This window comes from Chrysemys picta, chromosome 1 (genome assembly GCF_011386835.1).
Source record: "Chrysemys picta bellii isolate R12L10 chromosome 1, ASM1138683v2, whole genome shotgun sequence".
In the NCBI taxonomy this organism is placed as follows: domain Eukaryota; kingdom Metazoa; phylum Chordata; order Testudines; family Emydidae; genus Chrysemys; species Chrysemys picta.
The window spans coordinates 138425163-138449725 of record NC_088791.1 but is presented as its reverse complement, the minus strand read 5'-3'; the positions used below and the strand labels follow the sequence as shown (position 1 = coordinate 138449725).

The window sequence follows — 24563 nt, the reverse complement described above, 5'->3', positions numbered from 1 at the left end:
CTCCCTCCCTTTCCTGCCCTCCTCCCTAGGATCTCTCACCCAAGGTTTTTCTTTCCTTCTCCCCTGGTTTCTCCTTCCCTCTCCCTCTCCTTGCTCCTTTGGGTCCAGGTGTCGCTACCCTCCTCTCCCCCTTTGCCTCAGGAGGATTCCTGTCATCCCCCCCCCGCCCCCCCCCAGGACTGTTGCCCATTTTGAGGAGGGAGCCTGTTGCTGGGGGAGGAAGCAGCTCAGTGACATCTAGCTTCCTCCCCCTCTCCCCCCCCCCCCCCCCCCGAGGCTCTGGTGGCTACAGCAGCCCAGGGGTGGGCCAGCACCGAGAGCAGCTCAGGGGGCAGCAGGTGAGGCAGAGGATGGTTTGGTCCAAGGGATATTACATGGAGAGAAGCATCAAGGGGGCACATTTTAGGACACTGGGAGATGCCTTACAGCTCCCAGTACATAGAGGTCATCACCAGGGAGAAGAGATTTGGGCCTGGGTCCCCTTTCCCTAAGGCAAGTTCCTGTGGGGATGGTTTGATTGTTGCTTTTCTTAAGGCGCTGAAATATTCATATAAAGACAAAGGGAACTTTTTCAAAACGAGAGCTGGGGCCGGGGCTGCCGGTGCCTAACTTTTCAGTGACACAGGTGTATCTGAGAGTCCCACCCCCCACACCTCAGTGCTGTGAGTGAGCATATCGTGAAACCCTGACCAAATGGTACCATTCCCACTGAGCAATAGCACAGCTCTGCCGGTGTCTTCGCTGGCTCCGCTCCATTCCTCACTCCAAGCACTGCTCCTCGCTCTGAACACTCGTTCCATGGGAGCGATGGCCCCTGGTCAGCACAGAGTGATGTCTGCTCCCTACAGCAAGAGACAAACGAAGAGGAGAAGCCTGATGTTTGGACTGATAAAACGAAAAAACAGATCATTCCAGGGGGCCCAAAATAAGGTCCTGGTGTCCCAGGAAATCCCAGGAAGAACTGGGACTGTGCTGGTAAGACAAGGACTTATGGGCTCTTCACCCCACTGGAGTGGGGTGTAACCGTCACTGCTGTAACACTTCGGCCTTGAGCGCCTGGGGCCACTTAGCGACCTCACACTTTTTTAGAGCCCAATAAAGGCTGCTACTGTCCATTCCTGGGATGTGCCTTCATAAGATAAAGGGGATGTAGGCACAGAGGTGGCAGCCTGATTAGTCACTGAGTGTTCGTACCACAAGGTTTGTATAAATCCACTCGACCAGCAAGTGAGGGACTATTTAATCCTTTCACGTCTCATGTCAACATGCCAAACGAGCACAGGGGGCTCTGTTCTCCCACCCGCAGCAGCAGAAGGTCAATAACCCCCTTAGAAATGTCATGTACTAAGCATCTGTATTTCCTTCTCTCCTGCCCTCCCTCTCCCTTCTCCCGCTGCAGATGGCTCCATTCACTGGCAGAGGCCTGGGAAGGAGCCGAAAGCCGATCTCCCCTTCTATCACCCCCGTGCTCCTTCCGCCGAGGTGGAGATGACGTCCTATGTGCTCCTCACTTACCTCACCACTCAGCCGGCACCATCCCAAGATGACCTGTCATTAGCAGCTCAAATTGCAAAGTGGATCAGCAAGCAGCAGAATCCCAATGGGGGCTTCTCCTCCACCCAGGTGAGCTGTTCCCATCCCCAGCCTCAGACACGCAGGGCAGGAGTGGGAGGCAGACAGGAGAGGGCAAGAGACAGACGAGTAATCCAGGGGGAGGGGAAGGCTGACCTGGGGAGAGGGAAGGGGTGGCAGTCTCCTGGCTGTATAGTTTAGTTTAGATCATAGGATAGTCACAGCATGGAGCATGGCTACATCAGATACCCACAGGCCCAGGGGGGCTAATGAGGCAGGAGACTGGACAAGTGATGCTCCTGTGTATGGAGGACAGAAGAGTCACCCTGAGCACTCACAAGGTAGTGCAGTGCCATCCCCAGCTCCCCCCAGCACTGACCCCATCCAGCCAGGCCAATTCAGCTCAGGAGCAGAGGCCTTCCCAGAGAAGCAGCAGCAGCCAGTCACTGCCGGACATACCCGAAAGGGAGGAGGGGAGCATCATCCTGAGTGACAACAAAACAGGAGGTGCCACCTACCCCTTTGAGCAGGCGCAGGCCATGCTGGTGCTTGGAGGCTGGGACCTCAGGGAGTGACCTCTCTAGACAGGACCAATCATTGGCCCCATGTTCCACCATTTCCCTGGTTGGCTTGATACCCAAAGGGCTGAAAGACTTTCTCATACTCCATTACTGAGCCTTCTGGCTGCCTCACCAGGGTCCTCTATGAGCTACAGGCAGCTCCTATTTCACCTGGTCCTGAACTGTCCCTTCGGGGCAAGGGTGGTGGCATCTTCCCTCAGATGCCTGTGGTGGAGTGTCAGAGATCCCAAGACCTAGGTTCCCTAAGGTACTTAGACACTTGGCTGCTTTCAGTGGGAGAAAGGTGCTTAAATACCTTTGAGGATCTGGGCCCAAGGGAATAGAGTGAATGGCTTGTGGGAGTGAGGAGTGGAAATGGGAAAATCAGGGCACTGCAGTGTAGGAAGAGCCGGTGGAGTGGGGGCTCCAGGCCCATAGAAATGGCTCATTCATCCCCTTGGGCACCTGGGCCCATCTCTTGTCTGGCAGGACACAGTGGTGGCGCTCCAGGCACTGTCCCGATATGGAGTCTCCACCTATGCCAAGAGCGGAGGAGCATCCACAGTGACCCTGCAATCCACAGGGAACTTCCAGTCCCAGTTCCAGGTGGATCACAAGAACCGTCTGCTGCTCCAGCGTGTGGCACTGCCAGAGGTGCCAGGGGACTACAGCATGGGGGTGACAGGAGAAGGATGTGTCTACGTGCAGGTATGGGGCCCTGGGGCAAGTGGAGAGGGAGAGGCTGCTGCTGAGGGGAGCCCATCTCATTCCCATTGGAGATGGCAAGATGGGGTGGATTGGGGAGGGAGGGAAGGAAAAGAGAGGAAGAGATGGGGGAGAGGAGGAGAAAATAGGAAAGAGGTGTGAGGAGGAGAGAGAGTTGACAGAGAGAGTTGGGGAAGTGGGAGAGAGAGAGAAGAGATAAAGGAAAGAATGAAACTGAGCAGAAGGAAGGAGATAGAGGAGATGGACAGATGGAGATACACAGATAAATGTTTATTCTCTTTCAGACCAGCCTGAGGTACAACGTGCTCCCCAAGCCGGGCGAGGCGCCATTCGCGCTGGAGGTGCACACAGTCCCCAAGACATGTGACAGCGCCAGGGCTCAAAGGACCTTTAACATCGCCATAAACATCAGGTAACTCCCCCTCGCAGGGCCGGACCTTCCGGAGCAGCCCTAGGGCTGGGGACGAGTCATTCCAGAGGTGAGGGGAGCCCCCAGAAAAGTTGATACAAATCAATATTTTTCCAAAAATTAAATCATGATATTTTCTTAATTGCAATTGCTCTTTTCAATGTCAATCAGATTTTGTATTTCTGTGTTGCCAGCTCTTTACTTTCTCCTGCTAAATTATTAGAGTGATTGTTTTGGGCTTGTTTCTCTGAGACTGAAAAAGACAAGTCAGCATCTTAGTAACACCCTTAATGTGAGAGCAACACAAACTCAGACATAAAACTGCCCGGCCAGTAGCCTGTCTTCTATCTGCAACCACCACCACCCTCCCACAGAGCGAACTGCCCCCAGTCACAGCAGCTGAATGCTTTGACCCGGCCATTCTCCTTCACCAGGATTTACAGGCCAAGTTCAATCAGACTTGTGCTCCTAAATTATTTCAGTGCTTTTACAATACCCACCCTTAGATGCCAAAATATGGGCTTCGGAGCCTAAGGACAAGTCTACACTTAAAACACTGCTGTAGCACTTGAATGAAGATGCTCTACACCGACAGCAGAGAGTTCTCCCATCGGCGTAGTTATTCCATCTCCCTGAGAGGCACTAGCTATGTTGACAGGCGAAGCTCTCTCACCAACCTAGCTTTGTCTACATGGGGGGTTAGATCCATATAACTACATCCCTTGGGTTGGGATTTTTCACACCCTAGAGTGACATAGGTATAGGTCTGTAGTGTAGACCAGACCTAACTTTAAGCTCCTATTTTTGAAAGTGTGTATCAAAAAGCTCACAATGACTTAGCTAGTGTATTGAAATAACTTCCTAGTGCTAACACTGAACCAGTTTGGATCTGAAGTGACAGAGATTTTATGCTACTAAGGGAGAATTTTTTTACCAAAAATACAGTTTATATATCCTAGTTTCAGGGCTCCTAAGAGGGTAAGAAGCATTCTCTTATTCATATTCTTTCCATTTGCTTGCTGCTTCCATTAGTATCCAGTACATGGCATTTGTGTATAACAAATTTCTTCAATTCTTTTCTTCAATTCTTTTCTTATTAGAGGCTGTTTATGTTTGATTCATTTCAAGGACTGTATATCATTTTTAGCCCCTACTATCAATTAGGATCCCTGCTTTTAAGCAATTTCTGTCACTTTCCCAGGTTATACCCTGGTTTATATCTTTTAACATTTCTTCTTCCTTGTGCCAGACAATTCCTATTATTGTTAGACCACAGCAATTATTTACAATGAAAACCAACAAAATCCCTTATCTTCTAAATTTGGAGGACACACTCCACACATTCTTTTATTGTACATAAGCATTTCACATTATGTATTAGAACAAGAGATATTTTCCACATATAGAATGTTGCAAGTTTGAATTTAATAATGATTCAAGATTGTCCAATAACAAGCTCAAATGAGCTTATTTAACCAAAGATTAATACAGCTCTGTACAGAATACAGAAAGAAGGTCCATCTAGCCCAATATCCTGTTTTCCAACATTGGCTGGTACCAGATGCTTCAGAGGGAATGAACAGAACAGGGCAATTATTGAGTGATCCATCCCCTTTCGGCCAGGCCCAACTTCTGGCAGTAAGATTTAGGAACACCCAAGAGCATGAGGTTGCGTCCTTGACCATCTTGGCTAATACCCACTGATGGACCTATCCGCCATGAATTTATCTAATTCTTTTTTGAACCCTGTTATATTTTTGATCTTCACAACATCACCTGGCAACGAGTTTCACAGGTTGACTGTGCACTGTTTGAAGAAGTACTTCCTTTTGTTTGTTTTAAGTTTGCTGCCCATTAAATTCATTGGGTAACTCCTGGTTCTTTTGTTATGTGAAGGGCTAAATAACACTTCCTTATTCACTTTCTCCACACCATTCATGATTTTATAGACCTCAGTCATATCTCTTTTCTAAGCTGAACACTTCCAGTCTTTCTAATCTTTTCTCATATGGAAGCTGTTCCATACCCTTAATCATTTGTGTGGGCTTTCTCTGTATTTTTTCTAATATATCTTTTTTGAGATTGGGCAACCAGAACTGCATGCGGTATTTAAGATGTGGCATAAAATGGATTTATACAGGGGCATTATATTTTCTGTCTTAATATCTATCCCATCCCTAACATTCTGGTCCCTAACATTCTGTTAGCTTTTCTGAAGGCTGCTACACACTGAGCAGATTTTTTTTTCAGGGCTCCAAGATCTTTTTCTTGAGCGGTAACTGCTAATTTAGACTCCATCATTTTGTATGTATGTTGGAATTATGTCTTCCAATGTGCATTACTTTGCATTTATCAACATTGAATTTCCGTCTGCCATTTTTTTGCCCAGTCACCCAGTTTTGTGAGATCCCTTTGTAACTCTTCACAGTCAGCTTTGGACTTAACTATCCTGAATAATTTTGTATTATCTGAAAAGCTTGCCACCTCAGTGTTTACCCGAGCCCAGCGAGGGGAAATGAGCATGTGGAAATAGTTTAGTTTGTGTAATGACTCATCCACTCCCAGTCTTTATTCAAGCCTAATTTAATGGTGTCCGTTTTGCAAATTAATTCCAGTTCTGCAGTTTCTCGTTGGAGTCTGTTTTTGAAGATTTTTGTTGAATAATTGTGACTTTTAGGTCTGTAATAGAGTGACCAGGGAGATTGAAGTGTTCTCTGACTCATTTTTGAATGTTATAATTCTCGATGTCTGATTTGTGTCCATTTGTTCTTTTGCATAGAGACTGTGGTTTAGCCAATGTACATGGCAGAGGGGCATTGCTGGCACATGATGGCATATATCACATTGGTAGATGTGCAGGTGAACCAGCCCCTGATGGTGTGGCTGATGTGATTAGGTCCTATGATAGTGTTCCCTGAATAGATATGTGGACAGAGTTGGCAACGGGCTTTGTGGCAAGGATAGGTTCCTGGGTTAGTGTTTTTGTTGTGTGGTGTATGGTTGCTGGTGAGTATTTGCTTCAGGTTGCGGGGCTGTCTGTAAGCGAGGACTGGCCTGTCTCCCAAGATCAGAATCACCCTTGTCCACATGCTTGTTGACCCTCCTCAAAGAATTCTAATGGATTGGTGAGGCATGATTTCCCTTTACAAAAGCCATGTTGATTCTTCCCCAACAAATTTTGTTCATCTATTTCTGATAAGTCTGTTCTTTACTATAGTTTCAACCAGTTTACCCGATACTGAAATTTATCTTACCGGCCTGTAATTGCCAGGATCACCAATGGAGCCTTTTTTAAAAATTGGCAAATTACTTTAGCTATCCGCTAGTCATCTGGTACAGAGGCTGATTTAAGCAATAGGTTACGTACCACAGTTAGTAGTTCTGCAATTTCCTATTTGAGTTCCTTCCGAACTCTTGAGTGAATACCATCTGGTCCTGATGACTATTTACTGCTTAATCTATCTATTTATTCCAAAACCTCCTCCATTAACAGCTCAGACTGGGACAGTTCCTCAGATTTGGCACCCAACAAGAATGGCTCAAGTATAAGAATCTCTCTCACATCCTCTGCAGTTAAAACCAATGCAAAGAATTCATTTAGCTTCTCCACAACGTCCTTTTCTTCCTTGAGTGCTCCTTTACCTTGATTGTCCAGTGACCCCACTGATGTTTGTCAGGGTTCCTGCTTCCGATGTACTTAAAAAAAATTGCTGTTAGTTTTTAAGCCTTTTGCTAGTTGCTCTTCAAATTCTTTTTTGGCCTGCCTAATTTTACTTTTACACTTGATTTGCCATAGTTTTTGTTCTTTTCTATTTTCCTCTGTCGGATTTGACTTCCAGTTTTTAAAAGATGTCCTTTTATTCTCTAACAACCTCTTTCACTCTGTTGTTTAGCCACAGTGGCACTTTTTTGGTCCTCTTACTTTTTTTTATTTGGGATATACATATAATTTGAGCCTCTCTTATGGTGTTTTTAAAAAATTGCAGGCATTTCACTCTTGTGACTCACCATCACTATTCAAGTCAGGTGGTCAGTAGCATATTCCTACTGCTGTACTCTTATTATTCAAACATGGAATTTATATCCACAGGGATTCTATGGTACAGTTTGTTTCATTTAAGATTTTTACTATAATCGACTGTTTTCTTTCACATATATTCCCTTCTTCTGTACCTGGTGGAATGCTGAGAGTGTTCATTCCCAAACTAACTTTCCAACGCTCTTTCCTTTTATACAGTGTGAGATAAAGAAACTTCTTTTTGGAGGAAAAAGTACTTTCCCATGATTATTTTTACCATGTGTTCTGTTTTCCTAGTTGCTGATGGAATTTCCTTTATGGGCCTCCATTTACCTGACTGATGAGTGAAAAGGAATCTCTAATCCAGTCATTATTACTAACAGCTGTAACAACTGAAAGTTCTTAATGAGTTAAAAACGTGTTTCAATAGGTCATTATTCCATCCATTATAGAACCCATCTGTAATAACAAATACCTCTTATCAATCACAGAACATAATTGGATCATAAGCATCCCTTATTCATTACCCAGTCTTGTTTATGATAACATACTTCTGTAGATACCTTTCAGTAGTTTTGAGGGGTTCCCTTCCCTTGCTGTCTGAGCTATATTAGTGAAGTTGGGGTAAAAACCAGAGTAAACGATTGCATTCATTCCATCATCTTCCCTTCACCCTTGGGTTAGTTTCAATATGTATATGGCAATAACTATATAGATACACAAAAGGAAAAGGCTTTTGGTTAGTATATAAAACTATTACGAGAGTTTAACATACAAAAATCATAAAAGGTTAATATTTACTAGCAAGAACAATGTTCAGCTTCTAATTTGGGGTGGAAAGATAATCATTTGGATTTCTTGGGGAAACGGGCAATTCACCCAATTTGACCTTCAATCTTACAGCCACACTTCTGGTTTGTTTAACTTACAGCTTCCCCACCCATCTCTTGGGCCACTTTGCATAGGAAAGCAGGGAATGACCCTTTCTTGATAACTTGGAGTTCTTTTTAGCTAGATTAGGAGAGAGAAAGAGGTTTTGTCCATATGCAAAGAATGAGGGATTCTTTTCTAGCTGATTAACAATACTCTCGTTAGCCATTTTAGTTTCTCTTCTTGGGGAGAGCAACTCCTGACCTTGGCTGAACTGTGGGTCCATAGACAAAGGGTCTCACCTGATGTGAACCATTTTATTCCTAAGTGCATCCTATTTTGGGATAAACAGAGGTGGATGGCTTTTCTCATTTTTGAGGGCTGGAAGGAATCACTAGTTATTAATCATTCATACCAGACCTGTTCTATATATCCCCTACAGTACCTGCTAAACAGTTTGCAGAAACAGCGCCTTCACTTCCAGTATTTTGTTTTTCTGTCTAGAAGTTCAGTCAAATTCAAATAGGATCCCCCAGCTGTAGTGGCATTTAGAAACACGAGTTTTTATAACTTAGTTCATCACAAACTGCAAATCTAAAGTAGCAGTAGCACCAATACTTACATTGGTTTTACAAATCCTCAACTCTATTTTAAATCAATAATTTAAAAACAGGTGATTTAAATCCTGATTTAAATTGTTCCCTCCTCCTCCTGCCACCAACGATGGGAGTAATTTAACTGAACCCCTTATTGGAAAGGATGCTGTCTTGCTTCAGGGACTTTCAACAAACTTCCACTGCTCCAAGGGCAGGACTGAGGGGCACTGGCAGAGCTGTGTGGGGAGCCCAGGACTGGGATAGCAGCGGGGCTGGGCTGCGGGGCAGGAATGACAGGTAGTGGCAGAGCAGGGAGCCAGGGTCCAGGACTGGACTAGCAGGAGCCAGGCAGGGTGGGAGGTGCATCAGCTCTGTGCTGAGATGTATTAAACCTTGTTTCGTTTCCCACTTGGTCTCCCAGCTACACAGGGAAACGCCCCGTCTCCAACATGGTCATCGTTGACGTTAAGATGCTGTCAGGATTCGTACCTATGAAGTCATCAGTGAGGATGGTAATGGCCTGTTCTCTGTATGGGTGGCAGCCCCCCAGGGGTATCTGCCCCACAACCCAGTGGAGTCCAGTTCCCCACAACCCCAACCTCACCAGGTGGGCATCTAGGGCCCCATGACTCCAAGCCCACTCTGGCCCTGGTCAGCTCCAAACCCCAACCCCTCGTTTTACCAGTGCAACCTGGCACCTCCCTAGTCCCTTGTCCAGCATCAGACCCCCCCTTGTCTCCCGTCTCTCTGACCTCATATCTTCTTTCTGACCCTCCCCTGATTCCCCACTCTTTCCCCATCCCATCCCATCCCCCTGAGCTCCCACTCAGTGACTCCCTGATAAACTGTTACACACAGGGGGAGCAGGCCCAGCTGGAGGCACCTCACAGTCTCCCCTGGAGGGGGCAGTGTTCCTGTAAGGGGAAATCAGGCTGGGCTCGCGGGGTGCATGGGAGAGAGAATGATGAGCCCCCACCTCCCTGCATCCCTCTGTTCTCCCCCAGCTCTAACACCACCCCTCCCTCCCCCCACACACACACACACTCCTGAGCCCGCCCTGGGCCCTGCATCTCGTCAGGGAGACTCAGACGCTGGGAGGTGTCCCTTGAGGGGTCCTGAGGTGTGATGCCATCAGACTAATGAAGCCTGTGAGCAGCACAGGGGGAGGCAGTGCTCAGAGCCCAGCCCTGCCCACAGCCACAGCCCTCCCCTCAGGAGATGGGTCAGACAATGAGCTGAGGCTGCACGTGATTGTGGCCTAGCCCCACAGGTCTCAAACCGTGATACTTCATATCTCAGTCCACCAGCTGGGTGGGGCCATACATCGGCGGGGCATGAAACCCCCATTCGAAGAGGCTAGCCCCCGCTCTGCCCCTTCCACCCAAGGCCCCACCCCTCCCCTGATCCTTCTGCCTGAGGCCCCACCCCCATACTCTCACCCACTGGGGCCAGAGGAGCCCTGAGCCCCCCACCACAATCAGAGGAACTCCAGCTGGCCTGGCGAAGCAGCCCTAATTCCCAGCTCTGGAGGAGCTCGGAGCCCTGCTGCAGCCCAGCCCTGGGGCCATGGCTGGGCGCATTAGCGGAGGTTTGGGGATGCTTAGCCTCTCCCAGCCTGCATTATGCACTGCCTATGGGGCCACAGTACAGATTTTGCCTCTTCCTTTAAAGCAGCAGCCAGAGGCACCGACTTTCTGGTTTCCCTGAGAGTGCTTGACCCCTGCTGTGCCCCAGGCCCTGCCTACACTTGTCACCTTCCCCCAAGGACTGCCGCCGCCCTGCCTCTTCCCACCCCGTTCCACCCCCTCCCCCGAGCCCACCCTGCCCTCGTTCTGCCTCTTCCTGCCCCTGCTTCTCTCCCTCCCCCCCCCCCGAGCCTCCTGCACACCACTGAACAGCTGACCACCGGTGGGTGGGAGGCGCTGGGGGGGGGGAAGGGGAGGAGCTGATCAGTGGGCCACCATTGGGTGCTGAGCACCCACTATTTTTTTCCATGGGTTCTCCAGCCCCAGAGCACCCACAGAGTCAGTGTCTATGGCACCAGCCAAGAATCACAGAGCTATAGGATAGAGCCCTGTGTGGGACTAGTGTAGAGCTCTGCAATGGGATTGGGATCCCGCAGGACCCGTTGCCATAATAGCGGGAGCGGGATTAAAAAATAGTCCCACACAGGACTCTCCTGTAGGAATGGGAGGGACCACAAGAGGTCATCAAGTTCAGCTGCCTGTGAGGAAGCAGGACCACGTAAACCTAGCTTATCCCTGATAGGTGTCTGTCTAACCTGTCCTTAAAAATGTCCAGGGATGGGAAATCACAGCCTCCCTTAGAAGCCTGTGCCAGTGCTTAATTACCATTACAGTTAGGTTAGATTTAGGAAAACATTTCTAACTCTCCCTTGCTGCAAATTAAGCCCATTACTTCTTGTCTTACCTTCAGTGGACGTGGAGAACAATTGATCACCATCCTCTTTATAACAAACCTTAAGGATATTCAAATATGTTATCAGGTTCCCCCTCAGCCTTCTTCTCTCAAGACTAAACATGCCCAGAGTTTTTAACCTTTCCACATAGGTCAGATCTTCTACATTTTTAATCATTTTTGTTGCTGTTCCCTGGACTCTCTCCAATTTATCCACATCTTTGCTAAAGTGTGGTGCCCAGAAGTGGACACAGTACTCCAGCTGAGGCCTCACCAATGCCAAGTAGAGTGGTATAATTACATACCATGTCTTACATATGACAGTCCTGTTAATATACCCCAGAATGTTATTAGCCTTTTTCACAACTGCATCACATTGCTGACTTATATTAAATTTGTGATCCTCTATAACCCACAGATCCTTTTCAGCAGTACTACCCCCTAGCCAGTTATGCCTCATTTTAGAGTTGTGCATTTATTTTTTCCTTCCCCAGTGTAGTATTTTGTATTTGTCTTTATTGAATTTCATCTTGTTGGTTTCGGACCAATTCTCTAATTTGGCAAGGTCGTTTTAAATTCTAATCCTGTCCAAAGTGCTTACAGCCCCGCCCAGCTGGTGTCATCCACAGATTTTAGAAGCATGCTCTCCACTCTATTATCCAAGTGATTAATGATCATGTTGAATAGTACCAGACCCAGGACTGACCCCTGCAGGATCCCACTAGATACACCCTACCAGTTTAACAGCAAACCGTGGATGACTGCCCTTTTAGTACAGTCTTTCAACCACTTGTGCATCCATCTTATAATAATTTCATTTAGACCACATTTCCCTGATTTTCTTGTGAGAATGTCATGTGGGACTGTGTCAGAAGCTTCCTCTCCCTCCCCGCCCCCACTGTCCACTGGTCCCGTAACCCTCTCAGAGAAGAAACTGAGGTTGGTTTGGCATGATTTGTTCTTGACAAATCCATGCTGGCTTTATCTTGTAATCCTGTTACAAGTTGACTGTTTAATAATTTCTTCTGCTATCTTTCTGGGTATGAATGTTAGGCTGACTGGTCTATGAATTCCTGGGTCCAATTTGTTCCCATTTTTAAGACAGATACTCTGTTTGCCTGCCTCCAATCCCCTGGGAAATCACCCGTCCTCCAAGAGATCTCAAAGATAATTGCTAACAGTTCTGAGATTGCTTCAGCATCCCATTCCTTAGGGCTCTGGGGTGGTTCGAAGGGGGCTCAGTTACATCCTGCTTCTCTCTCTTTACCGCTGGCAGCTGGAAGGACATAACCACATCCACCGCACAGAATTGAGCACCAACCACGTGCTGCTCTACATGGAGCAGGTGAGCGCTCACAGGGGGCCGGAATGGGCCAGGGAGAGTCACCCCCTGACATACCTTTGATAGAGGCACTGAGCGGGGATCTCTCGGGTGTTGGCCGGGGAAAACAAACCCATGTATTGCTGCACAGCTGCTGCTGCTCCCCAGCCTTTCTGTGCAGCTCTTCCTGTTCCCCCCCAACATATAGAGCTGGGCCTTCCTGTTCTCCCTCCAGCCTATGGGTACCAGGAAGAGCAGCTTGTACCTGGGGGATAGGGATTGGGGCGGCAGGGCTTCTCCCTCAGGGCCTGAATCCCTGCTAGGTCCTGCAGCCAAGGGGGGCAGATGCTGGACCTGCAGAATGAGGGGTGGGGAGATGGGGAAGGAAAGGGTGAAGTGGCTCAGAGTTGCCTCCTGAGTCTCATCTGTTTCCCCGACACACACCCCAGGTGAGCAACGTGACTCGGAGCTTCTCCTTCGCGGTGGAGCAGGACTTCCCCGTGCAGAGCCTGAAGCCGGCACTGGTGAAAGTCTACGATTACTACGAAACGGGTGCGTGTGGGGGCAGGGCTGAGGGGACGTTAGCCCCCATGGGCCTGTCACAGGGAAGGAAGAGGCCACAGTCAGAGCCACAGGGGACCCGCTGGGCTCAGGATTGTGTTTGGCCTCGTTCTCTCGATGATCCACCTCCCCATTCCCGTGCTGCCTCCTGAGGGTGGGGACAGGCCTGGGGCTGAGCTGGAAACCTCACGCGAGCACTGCCTCCTCAGCGACTGCCCACGCAGTTTCAAGGGCAAACCCCATTCCCTTCTCCTCCTGCTTCCAACCCGAATGGCCCTGCCGCCACCATCCCTGACACTGGTTCGCCCCACGCAGATAGCGTCCCCCTCTCATCTCTGGACACAACAGGCCGATCTCAGCAGCGTCACCCCTCTCCCAGACGAGAGTGTGGGGCACACTGGGATTATGGGCGAGGGATCATATTCCACTGGCCTCATGCTCGCAGCACGAGCCCCAGACCCCTCCCGCACTGTAGAGGGAAGGTGCCAACCCAGGTAGGTCAGAGCCAAAAGGATCTGGGAGTGTCCTGGGTTCAGATCCTGCCCTGAGATCCCAGCTCTGGGTGTGACCTGGGGGAGGCACATTCACTCTTCCACCTCCCCAGCTAGGACATCGGGTGACAAAACCGGAGCCCAACGGCAACCCCGGCGGTCGTGTGTCAGACGAGGTGCAAACAGCCATAGGGCAACTGGCACAGACCCGCTGGAGATGCCTGTTGCGCTGTAGCCTTGGGGTAACCTTTGCCTTCCTCCCATGGAGCCCAGCTGAGGTTCCCCCAGTGCCCCTGGAGACAGGGCTCCCTCCCCTCCTGCCTGAGATCTCTGGGGCGGTGCCAGCTCTCTGCCGCAGGGCCTGCTGGAAGTGCGAGGAGTCCTGCTTGGGTCTCACACAGCCCTGATCACATCTCCCTTCCCTTGTGTCTTCCAGATGAATTTGCCATCGCTGAGTACAGCGCCCCCTGCAGCAAAGGTAACGTATGAAGAGCCATTTCCTCTCCTCGTCCTGCTCACAGCACCTCCGGATCTACTCCCCACTGCGAGAGCCCAGCTCCAGGCAGTGCATCCCCGGTGCAGTCGGAACTGGTTGCTGCACAGGGGTTTGTTGCCTGCACTGATGGCGTCTTTGCTTATTCCGGGGGACAGATGCTCCTTTCATCCCTCACTTTACACGTCTCCCTGCTGCAGCCTCTGCCTCGTGAGCCGTATTGAAACTGTGTCATTGCAGTGGTTTATGAGAGGCACTTCCAGGGGCGGGACGAAGGCTCCAGCCCAATCAGAGCCAGCAAGTCCCTGCCATCTCCCTGGGTCACTTGTCTGTGTGACGTTTTCAGAGATGGGCTGTCCCGGCTCAGATCAAATAAGAACCTGAGGCCGCTCAGCCTGTCCTCTAAGCTCAGACTCCTTGCACTCCCCTTTCCCCAGCAGCTGGGTCTGAACTTCCTGCTTCTCGGTAGGATCAGAGGAGCCAAAATATCCGTGACAGGGAGGATCAGAGAGTGAATGAAAGAACCAAAGCACAGGAGAGCCAGACAGACAGAGGAGGGGAGGGTCTCCCAGCAGCAGGACTCAGCAGAAGCCTCCTTTTCCCAGCCCTTGTTGTGCAGGTCTGAGAGGCCCAGGGAAGGATCTCAGCATCCAGGGGCTTCTCTGGGCTCCATTCCCCCTGGTGCTGATCCACAGGCAGCTGCTCAGTCCCAGTGCAGGAAGCTCCCTTCCCTCCCCTGGGTACTGCTGGCTCTTGTGTAAATGGATTCACTCCAGTCTGCGCTGGGTCCCATAGGAACAAAGGGGCGGGGAGAGAACGTGCTCCTCGGATCCGCACCTCGCTCCCGAAGTCAATGTCCGAGCTGAGCCTCAGCATGTCTGGGGCCCCACATCCATCCCAGCTGGGCTGTCTCCCTGCCACATGGCTGCTCTGCAGTGTCAGACACAGCAGGGATGGTTCCAGCCAGACCCTAGGCTGACACAGCCAGCGCTGGATCCTGTGCTGCACCTCCCCAGGGCTCTGAGACACTCCATGTGGAGGCAGATGAGGCATGGCCCTGCCCTTGGTGGGGAGAGGTCAGGGCCATAGAACCTCCTGTCCAGGACCCTGGCAGTGCTGTGCTGTGCTGTGCGGTGGAGCAGCTGTGCCCAGCCCTGGATGTGTGTTACTGGCTCTGTATCAAGGCCTAGGAGTGGCGTAGCAATTTTCTTCTCTAAACCCCTTCTGTTCCTGCTCCTTTTCCCCTCACAGTGGGAGCCGAGCAGAGCAATGTGTGAGGGATGGAGTCGTGTTCCGAGCCTCCCGCATCCCACCTGCTTAGCCCCTGCGCAGGCCGAGGTGGATGGATGGAGCAACAGAGAGAAAACATCAGCAAAAAGAGGGAAACAAACATTACAAATAAATGAATTCACCAACCTGACCAATGGCTCCTGGCCTCTCTGTTCCCAGCCCCCTTATCCCTGTTCAGCCCCAGATCACAGCTTCACCCAGGACTTCTCAGGTCCAGGTGTGTCCCATCCAGCTAGGGCTCTGCCCTGCGCAGCCAGCCGGGGGAAAGGGTCTGTGGGAAAAGATCTGCTAAGCACCATTGTGTCCAATAGCCCTCACCTTTTCCAGCTAGCGACTAGTGCGGGATGTTCCTTACTTGTAAACATGAACTGTGGGACTGTAGAGTCTCTCTGCCCGCTACAGGTTATAAACAGAAATACTCAGCTATGAGCCGGGGCCTGATACAGCTAACATGTAATGGGGTCTCCTTTGGCTGAAGTGGTCGAGGCCCATGCGGAGCTGCTCCTCCCCAGCCCCTCTCCTCCCCCTCCCTCCTGAGTGGAGCTGCCCCCCTCCACGGTTCCTCTTCCCCCCCCCATTTTATACATGGGTATAGTGAAACACCCAAAGGTTAAGTGACTTGCCTACAGTCACGCACAAAGTCAATCAAGTATCATTGCTAGTTAGAAAACTCAAGAGTCCTGCCTGCCAATCTCCAACACTTATGATAGAGATTGTTTTAATAAAAAAAAACCCCTCATGTCTCAGCTATTACAATATTCAGCACTTATGCAGAGTTCTCTGCCATAATGTTGTATTATGTGTACAGACCCCTGCAACTATCCACACTCACTCACCTGAAACCACAGGCTCTAAAACTACTGTCACAAGTATCAGCAGGGTTATTAATTCAAAACCATACAATTTATTGACAAGATGACAACTTTAAAGATAGCCACCTTTTAGGTGCATTGAACCACTTATTTTCATTCATATTTAAACCTGCCACCCCCGATCCTGCCCTGCAGACCTGAACTCCCAGCATTCTCAGGACACATGCTGATCCCTAGTGGCCACTGCTGATATCCAGCACCTCCCTCCTCTCTTAGGCCTTGGCTACACTTACCGGCAAGTTCGACGGCTGGAAATCGAACTTCTGGGTTCGACTTATCGCGTCTAGTCTGGACGCGATAAGTCGAACCCGGAAGTGCTCGCCGTCGACTGCGGTACTCCAGCTCGCCGAGAGGAGTACCGCGGAGTCGACGGGGGAGCCTGCCTGCCGAGTGTGGACCAAGGTAAGTTTGAACTAATTCGAAATAAGATACTTCGAACTTCAGCTACGTTATTCACGTAGCTGAAGTTGCGTACCTTAGTTCGAATTAGGGGGGGTAGTGTAGACCAAGCCTTAACCTGTGAGTCCCTCTCTGGATTGGAACTGGACTGGAACCAAAGACCATCTTGGAAGCAACATTACCAGCCCAAGCTGTCAAAAATCATGAGTTAGACCCCCCAGAATCACAGGCTCTACCGCCGCCGCTTCATTCATTCTTCGGCGGTAATTTGGCGGCAGGCCCTTCCCTCCAAGAGGGACTGAGGGACCCACCGCCAAATTGCCGCCGAAGAGCCGGCCCTGGGGTAGGGCACAATTTTATATTCTTGCCTTGGGCGCAAAAATACCTAGTTACGGCTCTGCAACCATGTCAAATTTTGGTGGTGCCCAGACCCTGCCCCCACCCAAATTCCACCCCCCTCACCCACCCACCCAAGGCTCTGGGACGGAGTTTGGGTGAGGGAGGAGGTCTGGTGTGCAGGCCCTAGGCTGGGGCAGGGGATTGGGGTGCAGGCTCTGGGAGGGAGTTTGGGGATGGGAGGGGTGCAGAGGGATGGGATGCAGGGGTGAAGGCTGTGGGTTGTGGCTGCAGATGAGTGGTTTGGAGTGTGGGAGGGGCTCAGGGCGAGAGTAGGGGTGAGGGCTCTGGCTGGGGCTGGGAGGTTTGGGATGTGGGAGGGGCTGGCTTGGGCAGAGGGTTGAGGTGTGGGGGGATGAGGGCTCTGGCTGGGACTGGGGATAAGGTGTTTGGGGTGCTGGAGGGGCTCAGAGCTCGGGCAGAGAGTTGAGGGTGCAGTGGGGGGTGAAAGCTCTGACTGGGGGTATGGGCTCTGGGGTGGGGCAGGGCTGGGGATGAGTTTGGGGTGCAGGCCGGCTGCTCCAGGACAGGGGCCAGAGAGGAGGACTCCCCCCAGCCCTTTCCCTGCCGGCAGCAGCAAGCTCTGGGGGAGGAGCCCCCCTTTCTTGCCCCCCCAGCAGCACACTCACCCCCACCACTGTCACTGCATGAGCTCCTAGAGCCCCTCTCATTTACAGGAATCTCTCTCGCCTCCTCCGTGGTGGGTGCCAGGGGGTGCTGTGTGCGCCTCCTCCCCTGCTGTTGCCCCTGACTAGCCTCACTGGGGGTGAGGGATGGGGCTGCCTCCTTGCCCAGCATTGGGCAGGAGCAGTGACTGCGGTCTGAGGGGGAAGGGCAGGCCCAGAGTCAGTCTGCCCTGGCAGTAGACATGGGGGCACTAGGACCCAGCGGCAGCAGTTGCTGCAGGGAGGCAGCATGGAGCTGCAGGGTAGAGATAGTGACTCTCTGCTCAGGGCCCCGGGAAGGAGGGGGGGCAGCAAGTCGGGGCCGGGGGACACTCGGGGGAGGCGCGGGGGGCGACGGGGAGATCACCCTAAATATCTCTGTGCCAGCAGCTTTTTTTTTTCTCTGCCGCTTTCTGCACCCCTCAGCTTTGTGCGCCCGAGGCAAGTGCCTCACTCACAGGGCCGTAGCAACCCATTAGGCAACCTAGGCGGTCGCCTAGTGTCACGGAGTGTGGGGGAGACCAGGCCCTGCACCCCCGGCTTCCAGTGATTCACCATGACTCTCAGCCAGCCAGTTGAACAGAAGGTTTATTTAGACGACAGGAACACAGTCCAAAACAGGTCTTGCCAGTACTGACAACAGCACCCTCCCCCTTTAGTTAGGTCCATCTGGGGGCCCCAGGGAGGCCACAGCCCTGTCGGGTTCCCACTCCCCATCTTCCAGCCAGCTCCCAAACCTTCACACTCCCTTCAGCCTCCTCCTTTCTTGCCTTTTCCCGGCTCCTCCCCCAGCCTGTGTGTCTTTGTCCAGTTTCCCGGACAGAGGTGTCACCTGGCCTCCAACCCCCGTCCTGGGTTCTCATGTTACATGCTCAGGTATCCTCCCTTCTCCAATGCAGGCAGCCCCAGCAAAACTCCCCTGCAACCTTCCCAGGTCAATACTCCCCACTCAGCAGTCAAATAACACATCAAGAACATTCCCACTTCATCACATCTAGGGCGCTACAATTTGAGGGGCGGCGACCGCGGTGGTATTTTGGCAGCGGGACCTTCTGCCGCCTCTGTGGGGGGCGGCATTTCGGGGCGGGACCTTCCGCCACCTAGGGCGGCAGAAAAGCTGGTGGCGCTCCTGCTCACTCGCCTCGCCCTTGTTACGGCACTGCATGGTTGTGAGCCACTCCAGGCAGCGTGACAGATGGGGTAGTGGTAAGTTGGTGTGGAGTTGGCATAGACTGACATAGAATTGAGTGTCCTTTCTGGACAATTTCAGCACCCAACCCGTAAGTAGGAATTGCAGCCCTTGCATCCACAAAAAAAGGAACGGCAAGTGTCACGAGAAGGAGTAAAGATTCTCCATAACTAGTCCAGGACTCTCAACCACAGCATCAAACTCCAGCCTGAAGAGGAATGCATGTTGTTATTACATAGGAAGAAGGACGTCTCTTCTTGTGAGCACAATCAGAGCCTGCCTGCTCTTAACATGGCTTTATCTGTACTGCAGTGTAGTGTCTAATAAGCTGGCTGTTTGGTTAGAGAAGGTGTCTACTAGAAACCACCATCCTTTCTCTCTCTTCCTTCCTCTGCCCATGATTACATTTTCACTTCTACATCCAGGAAGCTGGTTTGTGGGGAAGACTAAAATAGCTGCGGTTTCCTGAGCTGTGATTGCTTTTCAACACATGACAACTGGAATCCAAGCATCCTGCCAGCCATAGGTACCGACTCCATGGAAAAAAATTAGTGGGTGCTCAGCACCCACCGGCAATAGTGGTGCTGCGGCCCCGGCCACGGATCAGCAGTTCCAGGGCAGCCCTGCCCCCACTGATCAGCTGGTAGGCGACTGTGCTTATCAGCTGTTTGGCGGGCTCCCCTGAATGCAGCCCTGCCCCCCATCAGCTGTTTTGTGGCCCCTGAGCTGGCTGCAGCAGGGGCTGACCCAGCCCTGCTTCAGCCCTCAGTGGGGAGTGGGGCTTCTCCTCCAGCAGCCTCAGGGAGCTGCTCCAGCCAGGGTTAGTGGTAGGTGAGCAGGGAGTGCAGGACTCCCTCTGCTCTGCAGCAGCCTTGCCTGATCAGCAGCAATGAGATGCTGCTCACCTGGGTGGCCCTGCCTCCTACCCAGATCTTCTGGGCAGTCTCCAGCTCCCAGCCTGTTCCAACTGCAGGCAGCACTAGGTGAGTCTCCTTCCAGGCAGAGGGAGCCTGGGGCTTGGGGTGGGTGGGGTCCACTGCAGTGTCAGGAGTCCACCATGGGTGCAGTTTGGGGGGCCCATGTGGAGTCACTGCCACTGCCTTCCCCCATTTCTGCGAGGGCTAAGCTGCTCTGCCTGGGTGGGGAGGTGTCTGTCCTCGGGGGTGCCACTTAGGGGGCAAAAGGGGGACTGTCCTAGTCCCCCAGGATAGTAAAAATTTGGGGGGAAATTTGTCTCTCTCATTCCTTCCTTGCACACATGTATCCTTTATCCAAAATACTCAATTGGCACTGAAGATAAATAGCTATTAACAAAATCAGATAGAACACAGAGTTTTTTGCCCAAAAAAGCTTATGCTCAAATAAATTTTTTAGTCTCTAAGGTGCCACAAGTATTCCTCATTCTTTTTATTCTCCTGTTGTAATTGATTGACAATTGCTTCTTAAATGATTGTAAATGCTAATCTAGACCCACACATTTGCAGAGTATCAGGACATGGGGGCTCAGCTTGGACAAACCACAAAACTTGGTGGTCCAGAACAAACATTTGTGGAGAGCCACAGTTATCAACATAATTAGCATTTACAATCAATTAACTAAAATTATAACAAGGCCACCAATTCTAGTCTAGACAAAGCCAAAGTATGAGTACTCCAGGCTAGACAGGACCTAGATTTTTAATATAAAAGGAGGCAACATAAATGTATCTTCCCTACCCCCAAAAAACCCAAACAAACAAACATACAAACAAACAAAAAACCCCACCCAGACCCCCAAATCATTATGCCTTCTTTACACAAGAGAAGAAAATCAAACAATGGCACAGTCTCAGTTATTGCCCCTTTTATAGATCACCTTTAAAAATGAAATTACCCTTTACATTCCTAATTCCTCAAAATCAGGGTAACTGCTGACTTTGTGGGACTGGAGCTAGATGTGAAAATGTGTCCGTTTCCACTATGGCATGTGCATATAGAATAGAGTGCTGGGTTAGGGTAAGAGAAAGTTGATTAGGGGAAAGGCCCTCAAAAAAACCTTGTCTTGAAAATAGCCACAGGGTTGGTTTAGTAGTCAAGATTGTTTTATGTTGTTGTCATAAATATAGAGGGAAGGGTAACAACCTTTATGTATGTAGTAGCATAAAATCCCTCCTTGGCAGCTGTACTGGATTGCTTTACCTGTAAGGGGTTAAGCAGTTCAAATAACCTAGTTGGCACCTGACCAGAAGGAGCAATGAGGAAAGAAGATACTTTCAAATTTGTGGGGGAAGGATTTGTTGTTGTTCTCATTTGTTGTTCCCTCTCCGGATGGAGGGAGAAGCCAAGCAGGTACAATATCTCCTGAAAATATACCTGGAATAATCCATCTAAAATCACAGAAATTGTAAGTAGGGCAAGGAAATGCATTAGGTTATCTTTTGTTTGGGCTTGTGAATTTTCCTATGCTACAGAGGTAGTTTTATTCTTGTTTTTGTAACTGTGAAGCTGAACCAGAGGGGAATCCTCTGTGTTTTAAATCTTTGTATTACCCTGTAAAGTTACTTTCCATCTTGATTTTGCAGGTGTGATTCTTTTACTTTTGTCTTTATAAATAAAGTTTTTCTTTTAAGAACCTGATTGGTTTTTAGTGTCCTGAAGACAAAGGGTCTGGTCTGTGCTCACATTGCTAAGGCAATTGGTTGGTATATTATTCTCAAGCCTCCCCAGGAAAGGGGGTGAAAAGGCTTGGGGCGATATTTTGGGGGGGATCCCTATTCCAAGTGACCCTTCCCTGAATTTTTGTGTAAATCACTTGGTGATAGTAGCAATACCATCCAAGGAGAAGGAAAGGAATTTGTGCCTTGGGGAAGTTTTAACCTAAGTTGGTAGACTATAAGCTTAGGGGGTCTTTTGTGTGGGTCCCCACATCTGCACCCCAGAGTTCAGGGGGGTGGAATCCTGACACAGTCCCGCTAAAAAAATTAAGCAACATCCACATTTTACACTTCTTATAACTTTTTTTTACACATACTTGGGGCCCAAACTATGGCTCTGATCCTGATATTACTCTCCTGGGATCAATTGTGGATAATTTCCACCATCCACTTCCCTTTTGGGAAAGCAATAATTAAAAAGCTATTATGGGGCTGGGGTAGAATTTATGGTGCAAATTTAGGTCATTTGATCAAGAGGTTTCCAATATATGTCCTCCCCCTGCATTATGAACTTCTATTAATTTTCAAAGTACTCTAAAATCCACATGCATAATGAGATTATCTAGGATATTTGTATGCCACAACAGGGGCAATGGGGCAAGTTTGGAGTAATTTGGTTCAGGCATTCCTCAAATACTGTTTCCCTTCCCTCCCCTCCCCCCCCCCCCCCAATAAAAAGATTTTAATATTGCAGTTGCTCTAAAACTGATATGCATAGTGAGATTACCTTGAACAATGGTATTCCACAACTGAAACTGAGGTAGAGGGGAACTCCCATGGCGATGAATGGGTCATTTCACACCACCCAGAGCTATTGTGTTAGACTATTCATCTCTTTGGTGTGTCCTAATTCATCTGAGCACACTCCACTGAGATGAATGGGCCATTCCACACATCAACAGCTCTCCTGTACTGCAGAGGGCTAGGGAGCTCCTAAAAGCCCATCAGTCACCATCCTCCTTTCTTCCCAGGGCCCTTCCAGCCCTACCGTGGGCATGGTGGGGCCAGGAGGAGGGCAGAGCTGGTAGTTAATGTGACAGATCATCATTCCCCTCCCACAGGTGCCCTCCAAACATGTCCCCTAACTAATGCCTCTTCCTTCAGAAACAAGGGAAATTTAACTGCCCAAAAACATGGTTAACACAGGCCTTGTTTACACTACAGCGCCTTTGCCAGTATAGCTATCCTGGCAGAGTCCCTCCATAGAGACATGGGGTAAGCTGACAGGAGTTCTGTCAACATAGCTACATTACCTCACCAAACAACATTAGCTAAGCTGACACCATTCTTCTCATAGCATAATTGTGTCTACAGCAGGGTTTTTGCTGACATAGCTATGTCAGCCGGGGGTGGGAATTTTTTTTTTTTCTTCATGATTCTAGAGGACATAGATATGCTGGCAAACTTTGTAGTGTAGATTAAGGCCTTCAAAGTTAGGTCAACATAAGTCACCTTTCGTCAACCTAGTTGTGCATGAGGCTACACTCAGATTTGCCTCCTGCTGATGTAGGTGCCCCGTTATAGTGACACAGTAACACCACCTCCCCAAATGGTGGAGTCATGGTCGACCCTACTGTGGTTGACACAGTGCAAGTATAGACATCGCAGTCCTCCAGCAGCTGTCCCACAATGCCCAACACTGACCGGTCTGGTCACAATTGTAAATACCAATTCCCAGGGGTCACATACAGCAGAAGCCAATTCCCCCCCTTTAAAAAGCCCACATATGTTTGGAATGATTGTCCAGCTTGGTGAGCACACCTAGTAGCTCTCCATGGCTGTTTGCAACTGCCCAACTGATTGTGCTGGCTACAGATGCGCCTCACACAGGGAACAGAGAGGTTAGGAAAACCTTGTTCACCAGACCTTAACACCCCACAAGGAACGCCCCTCCGTTTGAAATAGATAAAGATACATGCTAAACAACACATTCATTCAACTCGCCATAACGTAAAACCTTAACTTCTGGTCTCAGCAATACTAACATATTTATGGCTGATGCATGTAAACTGGCCATGTATGCGACCATGGGGAATATATGAGACTCACCCCCTGCTTGCTTAGTGCCCTCTTCAACTCAAGAAATGTGTTTCAGATTCCTGCTGGCACTACCAGTCTAACCTGCCTTCTCTGGCTTGTCAAATTGGGTTTATAACCGCTGGTGAACCACAGCGCCACTCATTAGACTGCTTCCCAGGCTGGTGAACCACCTGTGGTTCATTAATTATATACCAGTGTAACTCCACTGATTTCACTGGGGTCACTCCAGATTTACACTGCTACAAGTGAGGAGAGAATCGGGCATAAGTGCTGAGTCTATGGGTGCTCGGGGGCTCAAGCAGCCATGGGGAAAAAAAACAGTGGGGGTGGTCAGCACCCGCCAGCCACAGCCTGGCTGCCGTTCAGCTGTTTGGCAGCTGGTGTGGAGCCTCGGAGGAGAGGGCGGAGCGGGGAAGGAAGAGGTGGAACAGGGCAGGGCCTTGGGGTGGAGGAGCGGGGCAGGGCCTTGGGGTGGAGTGGGGGTGGAGCCCCCACTGGGAAAAATAAGTCAGTGCCTATGCTGCCAGCTCAACAATACTTAGGGCTACAACGTAGAGGTGGATGGGCACATTTTGTGCATGCATGTGTGTGCACATGCCCCATCTCAACGCTGAAATCCTCACCTCTGCTTCCCTTACTTCTTGGCTGCACTATTCCAACTCCCTTCTCCATGGCCAGCTCACGTTCCCGTTTTCCAGACTGCTGAGACCCAACTCTTCACACACACCATACTCATTATATGAGTAAAACACTGTTTTTCCCCACTGCCAGTGCCACAAACTTCCTCTGAGAGCCAAGATGGGCTCTTTCCTTCATCAGCTGCAACGGAGACCCAGCAGGAGAAATTCTGCCCCCAGGGTCTTCACATCTCCGCTCAGTTACACCTGCACCACGCCAATGACTGCAAATGTCATTGAGGAAACAGTTTGGCCCTGCAACTGAAACTTAGGCCAAGATCATCTCCAGTGCAGGAAACCGGATAGG

At 50.1% G+C, this 24563-nt stretch overlaps 1 protein-coding gene across 1 annotated transcript in view; it reads left to right on the top strand.

The window, feature by feature from the left end:
• LOC101948139 (alpha-2-macroglobulin) overlaps window positions 1–15455 on the top strand; it is a 43745-nt gene extending 28290 nt beyond the window's left edge. The window contains 8 exon segments of the mRNA XM_065584697.1: window positions 1400–1623; window positions 2622–2840; window positions 3143–3270; window positions 9173–9263; window positions 12446–12514; window positions 12940–13042; window positions 13979–14020; window positions 15287–15455. Coding sequence (XP_065440769.1) covers window positions 1400–1623; window positions 2622–2840; window positions 3143–3270; window positions 9173–9263; window positions 12446–12514; window positions 12940–13042; window positions 13979–14020; window positions 15287–15312 — 902 coding nt within the window. The 3' untranslated portion in view covers window positions 15313–15455.
• Window positions 15456–24563: the final 9108 nt, after the last annotated feature.